The sequence below is a fragment of the Dendropsophus ebraccatus genome, chromosome 1 (assembly GCF_027789765.1).
Source record: "Dendropsophus ebraccatus isolate aDenEbr1 chromosome 1, aDenEbr1.pat, whole genome shotgun sequence".
In the NCBI taxonomy this organism is placed as follows: Eukaryota; Metazoa; Chordata; class Amphibia; order Anura; family Hylidae; genus Dendropsophus; species Dendropsophus ebraccatus.
In genome coordinates, this window is record NC_091454.1 from 143,804,024 (window position 1) to 143,819,876 (window position 15,853).

General features: G+C 40.2%; 2 protein-coding genes across 3 annotated transcripts in view; one reads left to right on the top strand and one right to left on the bottom strand.

Moving 5' to 3' along the window:
• The window catches only part of REC114 (REC114 meiotic recombination protein), a 109,081-nt gene extending 102,639 nt beyond the window's left edge, over window positions 1-6,442 (top strand). The window contains exons 4-6 of one of the 2 annotated variants that reach the window (XM_069981119.1): window positions 301-408; window positions 1,466-1,534; window positions 6,182-6,437. In XM_069981119.1, the coding sequence (XP_069837220.1) occupies window positions 301-408; window positions 1,466-1,534; window positions 6,182-6,346 (342 nt within the window). In that variant the 3' untranslated portion in view covers window positions 6,347-6,437. Of the gene's footprint in view, window positions 1-300; window positions 409-1,465; window positions 1,535-6,181 lie in introns of both variants that reach the window. The other variant, XM_069981129.1, reaches the window with a different exon arrangement.
• NPTN (neuroplastin) overlaps window positions 6,379-15,853 on the bottom strand; it is a 63,973-nt gene continuing 54,498 nt past the window's right edge. The window contains exons 6-8 of the mRNA XM_069981108.1: window positions 15,655-15,676; window positions 10,346-10,415; window positions 6,379-7,715 (exon numbers count right to left, since the gene is read on the bottom strand). Coding sequence (XP_069837209.1) covers window positions 10,355-10,415; window positions 15,655-15,676 — 83 coding nt within the window. The 3' untranslated portion in view covers window positions 6,379-7,715; window positions 10,346-10,354. The remainder of the gene's footprint in view (window positions 7,716-10,345; window positions 10,416-15,654; window positions 15,677-15,853) is intronic.

Here is a 15,853-nt window from a genome sequence, read left to right on the forward strand (position 1 = left end):
AGAAATTAATACCCATAGAGACATAGTGCAAAAATGTTGTAGAAGAGTAAAAGGCAGACTTCAACGCTGTGCAGATTGTATTATTGTTCAGAATAAAATTTAACTGTCAATGTTATGCTTGTGTGAGTAAATATAATTGTATGTATAAATCTAAATAAATTTTCTGTCCACCTACTTTTGGACGTGTGTGTGTGTGTGTGTATATTATATATATATACACTCATACACAGACATATACAATTTAAGGGACTGAAAGCAAGTACAGTATATTTGATTTTCTGTTTATGGCTTTTCATATAGGGTGAGTTCCGTGTGTTCAAGGTTCAGTTTGATGGCGACACCAAGGATAAAGCACAGAAAAACTGCGACTGCTGCTTTCAAAGGCTTCAACATTTCTTTTACAGTCAGGTCTGCTACCCTGTAAAATTCACACAATGAGTAAAGTCACACAATGTTTAAAGGGGATTTGTCAGCACCCGGGCCCTACCGGAGGTGCTGACAGTGTGTTGTAGTTGGCAGTCACCTAGTGAGCATGTTTCCTTTTGGTTATTTGTCTGTGGAGTGGATTATGCACAATCTGGGGGTCTACTACTGTAATGAACAGTCAATGAGGAGTTGAGCCAGAGTGAGGCACAAACACTGAGCCACCCCATTGCTTCCTCCTCCCTCTTCTTCATAAATAATCAATGCTGCCCAGCCTCCTGCTCTTTCATGCTGTCAGTCAGTATCTGCCAACAGAGGATAAATCTGCAATTAGACATTTAATCAGTTTTTTTCTTTGGCTCGATTTCCCTGATAGAAATTAAATATAGTTATTTCTTTTTTGTCATTATTGTATCATTTTTAAAAGTGTAAAGAATTCCCAGTCAGGTCCAAATTAGTTGTAGATTTTTTTTTTTTTTACTACAATGATAAAAAAATAAAAAATAAACTAATAGTATATATGTAGTATATACACTAATTTGAACCTCATTGGGATTTTTTTGCTTTTGATACAAATAAAATGATACAATAATGAGAAAAATAACTGTTTCATTTCCATCAGGGGTATCAAACCAAAGAGAAAAAAAAAACTGTTGCTGGTCTCTAGACAGGTGATTTACCCCTAGACCACAGCTCCAACACAGGCTAGGAGATTTAAACTATATCTGATTGCAGATCGGTCCCCTGTTGGCAGATACTGACTGACAGCGTGATTGAGCAGGAGGCCGGGCAGTATTGGTTATTCATTAAAGAGAGAGGAAAGAGCGGTGAGGTGTGCTAGAGTGAGGCATAAACGCTGACCCACAACTCCTTCTTAACTCTTCATTACAGTAGGAGACCAGAGATTGTGCATAATCTACTTCACAGACCAATTACCAAAAGACTGCCAGCTGCTGCACCCTGTCAAGCACCAGTGGTAGGGCCTGGGTGCTGACAGATTCCCTTTAAATGGATGTTAAAATTTGATACACAATTGTTCCAGAATGAATCAGTTGAAGAGGTATCACAAAGCCTACCAGAGCAGAGGATTACTGTGACACAGGTGGCACAGGTACAATTTATATTTTGTAATACCATACCCAAGGCTTGAAGTTCTTGTCCTAGGTTTAAGGGCCAACCATAAAAGTTGCACTCACAGTCTACAGTCAACTCCTTTTCTGCATAAAATTTCAGTTATGATAAAAATGCATGGTTTGACTAAATATCAATGTTGTGTTTGGTGATCCCAGTACCGTCCCCATATTAAAAAAGGTTTTAACGGAATATGTCAGCACCAGGGCTCTAGCACTGGTGCTGACCAAGTGCTGTAGCTGGCAGTCCCCTAGTGAGCATGTTATATTTTAGTATTGTGTCAGTGGAGTGGATTATTCACAATCTCACGTTTCCTACTTTAATGAAGTGTCAAAAAGAAGTTGTGGCTCAGTGTTTGTGCAGCACTCTAGCACAGCTCACCCCCTCCCCTTCTTCATGAATTAATCAATGCTGCCCAGCCTTCTGCTCACTCAGCTGTCAGTATCTCCCAACAGAGAACTGATCTGCAGTCAGATATAGCTGAATCACCTAACCTGTTTTGGAGCCATGGTCTAGGGTAGACATGAGTGAATCGCTTATCTAAACGAAGCAAAGTGCTTTGTTTGATCTGCGCTCCAATCATCAAACTGCCAACTTTTCAGCGCTGCTCTGCTCCCTGCCGCTTTACCCTGGGTGCCAGGGAAAAGCTGAATACAATCCTGGGAAACTGGGAAGATGTTTTCTAGGATTGGATCCAGCTTTTTCCAGCATCCTGGGAGGAGTGGCAGGGAACAGATCAGCACTGAAAGGCCACCGGTTTGATGAGCAGAACATTGATCAAACGAATCGATTTTTTTTGGATGAGCAATTCGCTCTTCTCTAGGGGTAACTCACCTGTCTAGAGAACACCAGCAGGTTTTTTAATGGTTCAAATCCCCTGAAGACAATTAAATATAGGTCTATTTCTTTATTGTATCATTTTTAACAGTGAAAAGAATTCCCAATAAGGTCTAAGTTAGTTTAATTTTTTTTAATACAATGAGGGTTTTTTTTTTTTTTTTCGTATCATTGTATTATTAAAAAATAATTTTAAAACAAATTTGGATCTGACTGGGAATTCTTTGCACTGTTAAAAAAGATACAATGAGAAAAAAAAATAAGAAAAAATATATAACTATATTTCATTTCCTTCAGGGGATTAGAACAAAAGGAAGACCTACTGATGTTCACTAGATAGATAATTTACCCCTACATCACAGCTCCAACACTTTGGGCTCAGGATTCAACTACATCTGAGTGTTTTTTCAGACATAAACTGCCTACAGAGGACTTAGCTGAAATCAGACACACTGACTGACAACTGAGCGAGCGGGAGGCCTGGCAGTATTGATTATTCATGAAGAGGAGGGAGGAGAAAGGAGGGGTGAGGTGTGCTAGAGTGTGACACAAACACTGAGCCACAACTCCTCTGTGACACTCCATTACAGTGGAAGACCTAAGATTGTGCATAATCCACTGCATGGACAAATTACCAAAAACCAACATGCTCACTAGGGGACTGCCAGCACCTCAGGTAGGGCCAGGTGCTGATTAAAAAACAATCATGTCAGCCTTCTTGCAGTAAATGCAAGTGCATCTCAATAAATTAGAATATCAAAAAGTTAGTTTCTTTTAAGTAATTCAGTTAAAAAAGTGAAACACCTACATTACAAACAGAGTAAACATTTTCTAGTTTGTTTCTGGTAATGTAACAATTATGGCTTACAGCCAAGGAAAACACAAGATTTGTTATGTCAAGAAATTAGAATAATTAACTCAAAACACCTGCAAAGGCTTCCTAAGCATTCAAAAAGGTTGTGTTCTGTACAAAAAGACCGTTTTCTGTACGAAACACGGACGTGGAATGCATGTAATGGACTTCACCTGCCCGGTGCAGCATCTTTGATAAGATGCTAGGAGCAGGGGCACTGTACAGATATGCGCTGCCTTGTGGAGTGGGTCTATGACTGCCTTCTGGACATCTGTAAAGTTAGCAGTCTTCTCTATGATTGTATCACTTACTGAACCAGACTAAGGGCCCTATTACACTGGGCTATTATCGTGCAAAAATCGTTATATTGTTCGAATTTAAATGATAATCGTTCTGTGTAATTGAAGGCAACGATCGAAAAATCGTTCGTATGTCGTTCATCGTTGATTTAGATCTGAACCTAAAATTATTGCTAATCGTTCGCTGTAATTCCACGTTCGTTCACTCAAGTTCCGCATTTTTTCCACTAATCGTTCAGTGTAATAGAACATTGCCCATTGTTTTGCTAGGATCAGACGGAATAATCGATCATAGTAACGATCGTAATAACGATCGTATCTAACGACTATCATTTTGTGTAATATGGTGAACGATTTCAGGTTAACGATAAACAATCTCGTTTGCGATAGTTTCTCGTTAGTTGTTAATCCTTAAAAACAGCTCCGTGTAATAGGACCTTTAGGCTGCATTTAAACGTCCACAAATCTTGCAGACCTATGTACAGTGAATGCCTGTCCTGGATGGTTTCCCTGCCTGGCATGATGTATCAACATCATGCTGGCAGCGGGGAAACTGTTTGAATCTCCACGGCACTGTAATGACAAAGCTGCACGGCTATGTCCCTACAGTGCTGCAGAGATTCAAATATTTTCCCCACTGCCAGCATAGTGTTGATACACTAGTCTGGTTCAGTAACTGATACAATCATAGGGAAGACGCTAACTTTACAGATGTCCAGAAGGCACAGTCCACAAGGAGGGTAAGCCCCAAAAGGTCATTGATAAAGAAGCTGTCAGTTCACAGAGTGCTGGATCAAAACAAAAATAATGGAAAGTTGAGTAGAAGGAAAATGTGTGGCAGAAAAACAACTGTGAAAACCACAGCCTTGATAGGATTGTTAAGAAAAAATCAAAAATCTGGGGAAGATTCACAAGGAGTGGACTGCTGCTGGCATCAGTGCTTCAAGAGCCACCACTTACCGATGTATCGAGAAATTAGGCTACAAGTGTTGCTTTCCTTCTGTCACTCATGACTAATAGACATTGCTAGAAGCATCTTAGCTGGGACAAGGAGCAACAGAACTGGACTGTTGCTCAGTGGTCAAAGGTGTAAAAAAAGTAAATTTTGCATTTCCTTTGGAAATCAAGGTCCCAGAGTCTGAAGGAAGAGTGGAGAGGCACAATCCAATCTGTTTGAGGTCTAGTGTGACATTTCCGCAATCAGTCATAGTTTGGGGAGCCATGTCATCTGCTGGGTTAGGTCCAGTGTGTTTTTCAAAAATCAAAGCTAGCGCAGCCATCTACTTAGAAATATTGGAGCACCTCATGCTTCCCTCTGCTGACAAGCTTTTTGGAGATGGAATTTTCATTTTCCAGCAGGACTTTGCAACTGTCTACACTGCCAGAAGTATCAATACCTGGTTTACTAACCACAGCATTACTGTGCTTGATTGGCCAGCAAACTCGCCAGACCTTAACCCCACAGAGAATTAATGGGGTATTGTCAAGAGGAACAGGAAAGACCCAGATCCAACAATGCAGATGAGCTGAAGGCAGCTATCAAAGCAACCCGCACTTCAATAACACCTTTGTAGTGCCACAGGCTGATCGCCTCCATGCCATGCCGCATTGATTAAGTTATTCATGCAAAAGAAGCCCAGACCAATTATTGAGTACATTTACTGTACATGCTTTTCATTTGGCCAACATCTGTTATTTTTTTTTTTTAACTGTTGGTCTATATAATATTCAAATTTGAGATTATGAATTTTGGGTTTTCCTTGACAGTAAGCCTTAATCATCAACATATACAGAAATAAACACTAGAAAAAGTTTGTAATTACTCCATTATATAGGGGTTTTACTTGAATTGAATTACTGAAAAAATACCTTTATAATGATATTCTAATTTATTTGAGATTCACTTATATACTGCATTAATCCATTTATCTGGTGCTCCATTTTAAAGATCATATAGACCATTAAAATCAAGAATCGTGTTTTCCAGAATTTAAATGCCACTGTCAGTTTTGACAGCAGCATTTAAATTGTTAATGTGCTGTTACGATGGTGCGGTACAGAGTGGGGTCAAGGTGTGACGTCTCTCTGTACCCCAATAGGGATTCCATGACATAAGTATGCCTTGGGTTCTTAAGGTGGGGCCTCATTTTAGTACAGTTATGGTTCTTTTCAGTGCAAATACATTGGGGGTACATAATTGATTAACTGTAAGGCCAAGTTTTATCAAGCTGCCTGAATCACACACTGTTTTTCCCCATGGCAAACAATTACAGCTAGTGTTTATATCTTAAGGGTGCCTTCACACCTACCGGATCCGCAGCGGATTTTCTGCAGCGGATCCGCAGCAGATTTGACTAAATGAATAAACACAGCATTAAATCCACACTGTAAAATCCGCTGCGGATCCGGTGTGTGTGAAAGCACCCTAAAGCAAATCTATCATCCTCTGGTGCATTTAGGGACAGTACATAAGTAGTCTGGTAAATATACCACTAAGGTAATGTTAGTGGATGTGCATGTAGAAATGTTTCTTATCTTAACTGTGCAGTTATTTTTTTTTACATTCTTCACTTGCAGTTTACAAATGACTTGCATATAAATACTGTATAAAAGTAATTCACTTTCTTTGTATTTTCAGGGTATAGTGGTAGGCACACAAGGAAGTGATGTAGACATGATCTGTCCATGCCCTCCCTCAAATGTGGAACTTTGTACTTTTCTGAAATTCTGTCTCTTGGACCAGCACTTTCCAGGGTTTGTTGAGGCAGTGGAGAAAGAGTTGTACAAATTTATAAACAACTAAATGATTTAAAAAAAGCATTACACCAGAGTACATTTCTGTTTAGTTTGTTTATATTTTATCAACAAGTGTATTTGCAACACACAGTATTACACTTCAATTGCACAATCCATGGGCTCATGCAACTAGAACATCCACCCACCCCTCCACCCAGTAAAAGATATTACATTTTTTGATATACTGACACATTTACATCTAGTTGCATAGAATAGAACCATGCTTTAAAGAACAAAATGTAAAATCTCTTAAAATAACCATTAAATTAAACACAAACCCCCCCATCCAAAAAAAAATATATATATAACTTATAAAAAGTCTGCCGGCATGAATGTACATTTTGACATAACAGTGCAAAAGGATTTAAGAATATACATGATCGAACCATTGTTCACTTTCAAAGCATCCCACCTAATATGTATATATAACTGTAGCTGGGCATTTAAGGTTTTTGCACTAACAAATCCAATCAGTTTGTCCTCAGTTACACTAGACCTAAAGGGCATCTGTGAATGGTTGCTTATCACATTTACTTCCCAGAGAAAATGCCATAACAATATTTGGTAATTACACTGCAAAACCCTAGGAGAACACCCCTTATAATTCTCCTTCAGTACAAAGTACTGGACATTTGGTGAAGAAAAACATATTCCAGTACTAAAAAAAAACAAAAAAAAACAGTGAACACAGGCATATATTGTATGTCAAAAAAGGTCAAAAATTGTTGTGGCAAACATTAGCTCCCAGGACTCCACATTATATCTTACAAATTATGCACTTTAAGCAACACCTTGTGCTTGTTCCCATTTAAAGGTTTTTTCTTCTTGTACAATTTCTGGCCAAACGTTCAGGGTCATAAAAATTCTTCATCTGACTCTTGTGGTAGCTACAACATTCACAAGCCATCCAATACTTAAAAAAATTAAAATGATATTTCCATTACAATAAATGCATCCTTTTCAATTAAACAGATAATTTAAAATACATGCCAAATATACAAAAAATGGGGGAGAAGGGAAAAAAAAGATATAAAATAAACCTGCATCCCTTTGGAAGGCTTACATTTTCTATATTTATATATATATATTATCTTAAGTGATTAAAAAAAAAAGCCACAGCACACAAAGCTGCATATGCACTCTATTTTCGAAGCTCCTTAATACCCAATCAGTTTTTAGTCTCCATGGAGGCTATATAAGGCATGCTTTAAAAAAATAGTTTTGTACCCTCAGTCACATGAAAAAAAAAAAAAATGAAAAAAAATGAACACACAAAGAAGGAATATCGAAGAAGTCTGAAGATTGCCTGAAGATCGACTTCATTGCAAGTCAGCTCTTTAGAAGGATAATTTGTTGTCTGTTCAAACCACAAAGCTCTAAAAAAGCAAAAAAACAAACAAAAAAGAAAGGCATTAGACAAATAGTGAACATAGCTTTCTCAGTGAAGTGAACAACCTGACGTGAATAAGTCAACTGCAATCCAGGTTACAAACTCCTGACACTTCTAGATGGCTTTTAGAGCAAGGAGACACATAGGAGTAACTTATCAAGACTGGCGTACTTGTAGGCATTGCAATTCAAATGTACACCGGCTCTGAAGCAGAAGTAGATTAGTATTATGATTTAAGCCTATGAGTGGGCGTAAATCATGATAAATCAGGCTCTGGAGGAGGTCACGCCCCCTACCCATCTTGCCACGCCCTTACCCATCCATCAGGCAAACAGGGCATACAGCCAGTGTACACAACGGAAATAAGGCAAATTTGACCCTTTTCTGTGGCATATGCCTAGGGCGCATGTTGATATATCTCCCTCCTTGGTACCTTTCATGTGTCAGTCTGTGCTTCCAGAACACTGCACAGGATAGTAAAGCATTTTTCAAAGTGTCAGGGCTGAAATGTGTTTTTGCTTCCCCTTCTGTCGCCCCTGCTTTATTATAAATCCGATAGAAGAGTGCTGACTGTTAAGCAGTGACAGCAGTGACAGAACTGGGAGGGAGAGCAAAGAGGCATTTCAGCATGCAGCACTTCAGGGGCTATGGAATGCCTTTGACAATTTGCACTATAGAATAAAATGACTTTTTATGCTTTCCGAAAGTACATACAGATACATGAAAGGTAAAATCTCTCTACTTGACCTAATAAAAAAGAAAAAAATCTACAGCACTCAAGAGAATTGCAAGGAAGGTGATAAAATTTTCACCTTCCTGGCAATTCTCTGGAGTGCTGCAGATTCCTTTCATTTTTTTTTAGCCGCATTAATTTAATTTGAGTGCTGTTTTTTGTCTCATTATCCTTGACCTAATAGCTATTTAAAGGAGAAGTCTGACCATGAGAAAAAAATTTAAAACAGCAGGGGGAACAAACTATCCAGACTCCCCTTTCCCTGTGCCTCTCCAGCACTGCCTCGCCCTTGCAGAGTAGACGTCAAGCTGTTTGATTGAAAACCCGCTCACTCAGTCACTGCAGTCACCAATTGGCTGAGCTGGCAGTCCATCAGCCGGGACAGGCATTTTCCCCGAGTCATGACATCATCACAACTTGGGGGGAAAATGCCTTCTGACAGGGGTTCTGGAGCCTATCAGACAGCGCCTCGTCGGCATGGGGAGTGTTAAGCTATGAAGGTAGATTGTTAGGTTCTTGCTGCCAGCTCAAAGATTATGCTAATGGTCAGACTTCGCCTTTAAATGTATCAGCAATTTGGAACCTGAATAACAGTTGACAGATTTATTTAATTTCCAGTCAAATATGATCGTGCACAAAAGCCATGGTTATTTATTGTGTCTTCACCTTTTTCAAAAGGAAAGACATACTTACAAAATATTGTGTGTGATTAAAAGCACTTCTCCTACTGACAAGTATTGCTTATGGTGCGTTTACACAGAAAGATTATCTGACAGATTATCTGCCAAAGATTTGAAGCCAAAACCAGGAACAGACTATAAACAGAGATCAGGTCATAAAGGAAAGCCTGAGATTTCTCTTTTCAAATCCACTCCTGGCTTTTGGCTTCAAATCTTTGGCAGATAATGTCAGATAATCTTTCTGTGTAAACGCACCATTACACCTAAAGTATGTTTGCATGTGCTGATACTCTGGAGGATTTTCTGCAGCAGATTTACATGCTAAAAGCAAAGTATATGGGAATTGTAGAAATCCCTTCCTCATTCTGTGTAAACAATCTGTAAATCTGTTTATGCAGGGGATATATTGTTAAATGTTTCCATCGACTTCAATGGGGCATTCAAAATCCATAGTAAGGCTAGAGCTATACAAACTTCAAAGTCACAGTAAGTGTAGCCCTAGTCTAAATCCATAGTTTTGAAGTATTTTGCTGTAAAAACACAGATATTAATATGTTAAGTAAAATATCACAATCCGCAGTAACAAATTTAGATTATTTTGGTATGGATTTGTTGCTGAGCATTTAGGTGTGAAAAACCTGCAGCATTTTTTTGGCCCCATGGGAACTTGCCCTAGACACACAGATTAAAGTGGGTGTCAGTTTTCTTCCTTTCAAAATGCATGCTGAACATTTTTAGGAAACTAATATTAAAGTTCACAGTAAAAGTGGAAATGAATAGATTTAAAAAGGCTCCACAATAAACATTAATTTGTGATCGAAAAGTTCCCTGCAGTGGAACCATATAATTATTATTTGTATTTCGCCAACAGATTCCGCAGCGGTTTTTAGTTTTTTTATTTTATTTTATATATCTGTACAGTTCTAAAGCTAACAATACACTAGTGATTTTCTTCATCTATAATGACCAAAATCAGATGTTTATTGTGGCCTTTTTTGTGACATGAAGGACCAGATGTGTATCCCACCAATAAAAGCATAGCTTAGGTCATTTTAGTTTTTCCTTTTAGCTTCTTGAACCAGTGTACCTGCTCTAGATAGGACTGATCTTTTAATAATGAAATAGTTGTTGGATAGCTAGTGTTAAACAGTCTTTGTAGTGATTACACGATTACATTTCATCATAAAATCTTCTGTTCCTTACCAGGTTTATTTAGCTTGTATTCCTTTGCCTCAAGTTCTTATCTTTGTGGTTGTTTGTAGCATTACTCTTCCTTAAAGAGTAAAGAAAAATGACCATCAAACACATCTACAAGACTCTGAAATATGTAGGTACACATTTTAATTTCTATGGAACAACAGATCTTTGTGACTTATTTACACACACATACGTTACAGCTATAATAAACTACCTTAGCTTTAGGTGTTACTTAGGGGGGGGATTGTGACCCTGACAAATCAGAACCTTTCATGTGTCTCTAGGACGTTGTTTTTTTTCATTAAGGGTATCTGTCAGCTCCCGGCCCTACGTAAGGTGCTGTGTGCTGTAGTTCAACAGGAATGTGTATAACAACCGCACTTGACAACCATGCCAACCATGATATTTAATGAAGATCGCATGCAGCAATTGTGAAACTGTCAGAGCAGCGTCCGGCGTTCCTGGCACTGCCTATCCTAAAGTAATTTTCCCCACATGAAAGTTACCCATTTATATCCTTCAAGCAGTAGGTAATCCCATAATTGTGCCCCATGTAGTAGCCCCCCACAAATAGTTCCCCACATACTAGCCAGGCCTACTATTAGAGACCTACATAGTAGCCAGCCCTCCCGATAGTGTCCCATATAGTAACCAGCCCCTAATAGTGTCTTCTATAGTAGCCAGTCCTCCCAATGGTGTCTTATGTAGAAGCCAGCCCTCCCTATGTCTTATATAGTAGCCAGCCCTCCCCCATAGTCTCTTATGTAGAAGACAGCCGTCCCAAATTGTGTTTTATATAGAAGCCAGTCCCTAAAATAGTCTATTATATAGTAGCCAGCTCACCCCAATAGTTTTTTTTTATAGCAGTCAGCCCTCTCCAATAGTCTTATATAGTAGCAATCCCTCCCCAACAATCTCATATGAAGAAGCCAGTCCTCAAGAATAGTCTCTAAAAAGTTGATGACTGCCCCTTAGCTTGGACTCACCCTTCCTGCAGCTCCAAAGGCTGCAGGAGGCGCCCGTCGGAGGATGTGCGTGATGACTTCACCACATTGCCAGCGTCGGGGCACTACTGAGATACTTCTAGGCCACAGGCTAAAAACTGCCTGAGGCCTACAAGATTATAATATGGGTGGTCCAAGCAGCTCTACAGACCACCCATATTATAATCTGCTGCAAAGTTAGGTGGGCCAAATTTAACACAGCAATGGAAAAGCATGGCGGGCCAAAAATAAATGGCACCACGAGCCAGAGTTTGACATGGCTGCTATAGGTGATTGAAGAAATGGAATAAGCGCCCAGTGAGCTGGAGCCACCCACACCAGCTCACAGCATGTCTTAGCCACCTAGTCTCACTAGGCACTTATTCCATTTCTTCAGTGACCTATAGTATACCCGGTTGACAAAGGTCATCTGGCTGAAACGTCCAGTGATTGTGTATACTAATTCATAACATATATTACTGTGATGAATATTTTGAATATTCAAAAGAGTCTTGAAGTGCAATATATATTTAAGAAATAGAGATGGCATAATAAGCAAATTCATTTCTGGAGTCTATTGATCAACCTGCACCAACGGACCAGGCCCAAAAATTACCCAGTGGACGTGCAAATTTTCATTTTTGTGTTTTTGTTTTTTCCTCCTCCCCTTCTAAGAGCTCTAGCACTTTCAGTTTTCTATCTACAAGGCCATGTAAGGGCTTGTTTTTTTACAGGAATAGTTGTACTGTGTAATGGAGTCTTTTATTTTACCATTTACCATAAATTATTATTTATGAAGATATAAATTGGCAGAATGCAATATGGTAACTTTTGGGGGGGTTCCTGTGTCTACATAATGCACTATATGGTAAAAGCGCCATGATACCATTATTCTATAGGTCAGCCCGAACACAACCACATGCAGGTTTACAAAGATTCTCTAATGTTATATATATATTTTTAAATAAATACGGGGCTGTATGGGGTGTCATTTTTTCCACCATGATCTCTAGTTGGTATTAATACTATATTTGTGAAGATCGGACGTTTTAATCACTTTTTATTTATAATTTTTTTTAATATATAATGTAACAAAAAATAAAATAAAATCTGTAATCCGCACACTTTTTCCCCTCTTTTCGTCTACGCCGTTCGTGATGACGCTTTATTATTTATTTATTTTTATATGTTTTATTTATATAATGGGAAAGGGGGGTGATTTAAGCTTTTATTTGGGGAGGGGCTTTGGGGTAGTCTTATAAAATTTTTTACTTATTTTACTTTTTTTTTTATTTACACATTTTAACCCCTAGACGACCCTGGACGTAGGGTTACGTCATGGAAGTCTGTCCCCAGACGACCCATGACGTAACCTTACGTCCTGGGTGTTTTTCCCGCTATGAAGCGCGCTCCGGAGCGAAGCGCGCTTCATAGCAGGTGGGGGCCGGCTGCAATCAGCACCCGGGATCTCACCGGCAATGACATGCTGCAGCGATCGCGCTGCCGCGTGTCATTAACCCCTTAAACGCTGCGATCGCGGCGCGACCGCGGCGTTTAAGTGTAAGTGACAGGGGGAGTACCCTGTCACTTACCGATCGGGACCCCCGCAGTGTGACTGCGGGGGTCCCGATCGTTGAAACGGACTGCCGGAGGTCTCTTACCTGCCTCCGTGCGGTCCGATCGGCGATCTGCTACACTGAGCCTGCACAGGCAGGCTCAATGAGCAGATCGCCGATAACACTGATCAATGCTATGCCTATGGCATAGCATTCATCAGTGTAGAAATCAAAATACTGTATGTAGAAGTCCCCCAAAGGGACTTCAAAAGTGTAAAAAAAAAAAGTTCAAAACACTAACACACTACCCCAAAACCCCTCCCCCAATAAAAGTCTAAATCACCCCCCTTTCCCATTATATAAATAAAACATATAAAAATGAATAAATAGATAAACATATAATATACCGTAGCGTGCGTAATTGTCCGATCTATTAAAATATAACAAGCGTCATTGCGACCGGTAAACGGCGTACACGAAAAGAGGGAAAAAAGTGCGCAGATTACCGATTTTATGTTACATTATATATTAAAAAAAAATCAATAAAAAGTGATCAAAACGTCCGATCTTCACAAATATGGTATTAATAAAAACTAGAGATCATGGCGGAAAAAATTACACCCCATACAGCCCCGTAGGTGAAAAAATAAAAGCGCTATAAGCGTCACAATAGGCCCATTTTATTAATATTTAATTGCCAAAAAAAAGGATTTCATAAAAAAAATACTTATATAACATTAGAGAATCTGTGTAACCTGCATATGGTTGTGTTCGGACTGACCTATAGAATAATAGTGTCATGTCGCTGTTACTATATAGTGCATTACGTAGACACAGGAACCCCCCAAACGTTACCATATTGCATTCTTTCTTACGATTTCACCAATTTATATCTTCATAAATAATATATTTGGAATTCCATCATACATGTTATGGTAAAATGAATGACGCCATTACAAAGTACAACTATTCCTGTAAAAAACAAGCACTTACATGGCTTGTAGATATAAAACTGAGAGTGCTAAAGCTCTTAGAAGGGGAGGAGGGAAAAACGAAAGCACTAAGATCAAAATTTGCGCGGTCCACTGGGTCATTTTGGGCCTGGTCCTCAAAGGGTTAAAGGGGTAGTGCGGTGCTTTTAGAAATGATTCACAGAATAACACACATTACAAAGTTATACAACTTTGGAATGTATGTTATGTCTGTGAATAGCCCCCTTCCCCGTGTCCCACCACCCCCACCCGTGTACCCGGAAGTGTTGGTGCATTATATATTACCTGATCCGAGTCGCTGCCGCCCGTCCCCCCTCCGCCGCGTCACAACTGTGCTCAGCCGCGATTGGCTGAGCACAGTTATGCTCAGCCAGTCGCGGCTGAGCATCGGATGACGCTGCAGGGGGCGGCCAGCATTCGGGACAGTCGAAACTGTTCGCCGGCCGCCCAAAGACGACGTCACTCGCTGAAGATCGGAGACTGGTGTCGGCACGTGACAGGTGAGTATAGTGGGTACACGGGTGAGGGTGGTGGGACACGGGGAAGGGGGCCATTCACAGACATAACATACATTACAAAGTTGTATAACTTTGTAATGTGTGTTAGTCTGTGAATAATTCTTTACCGCCGCACTACCCCTTTAAGTCCCTTTGGGGGACTTTTACATTTATTTATTACATTATGCACACTGATCATTGCTATGCCATAGACATAGCACTGATCAGTGTGATAGGCGGTCTGCTCATTGAGCCTGCCTGTGCAGGCTTAGTGAGCAGATCGCTGATCGGACCGCACGGAGGCAGGTGAGAGACCCACTGCGAGGCTCCCGATCGGTAAGTGACAGGGGACTGCCCCTGTCACTTACGGGGTTAATGACATGCTGCAGCCTGTCATTAACGGTGAGGTGCCGGCTGCTCGCTGTAGCCGGCCCTCACCTCCTATGAAGCACGTTCCGCTCCGGAGCGTGCTTCATAGCAAAGGACGTACCGGTACGCCCAGGGTCGTCTGGGCAGAGACTTCCAGGGCGTACCGGTACGTCCTTTGTCGTCTAGGGGTTAATTACGTGTGCTGTAGCTGGCAGTCCCCTTGTGAGCTTGGTACCTTTTGGTAATTTGTCTGTGCTGTGGATTATACAAAATCCTACTGTAATGAAGTGTAAAAGAGGAGTTGTTTGTGCCACACTCTGGCACCCCTCACCACTCCTTTCTCCTCCCTCTTAATGAATAATCTATGCTGCCCGGCCTCCTGCTCGCTCAACTGAGTGAGCAGGAGGCCAGGCAGGATTGATTATTCATGAAGAAGAGGGAGGAGGAAGGAGTGGTGAGATGTGCAAGAGCCCTCTTTGACACTTCATTACAGTAGGAGACCTGAGATTATACATAATCCACTGCACAAACAAATTATCAAAAGACACCATGCTCACTAGGGGACTGCCAGCTACAGCACACTGACAGCACCTTAAGTAGGGCCCGGGAGCCAACAGATTTCCTTTACGTGACAGTGGCCATACTCTCTTCTTTTCTGATGTCAGCAAATTATCCCTTATCCACAGGATATGGGATAACTTGCAGCTCAGCAAGTCAGACCACTGGGATTCTTGTTGATCCGCAGAGAGCATTATGAGAATGAATCTTTAAAAGGTTCAAATTATATTAGAGATATTTAGAAAAGGATGCAGGACAACTTTATCAAGCTGTCTTTTAGTAAGATAGCAACCAATCACAGCTTAGCTTTTAAATCTTTACAAGCTGGTGGGGGTTTAAGTATACAGATTGTTTACTTACATAGGTCCAGCTGGTTCATCATCTGCAGAGAACATCCAAGACATTGTTAGAAGGGGAAGAAAAAAATTAAAATTAGATTAGTGAAGAGCAGAGTCCTATTTATACAACTGTTAGTGGAGTGACTGATGTTCACTCTCTGTGGACGCTTCACAGTCACTTGCATCTTAAAGTATCTTGTTATTGTAAATGATTATGTTCT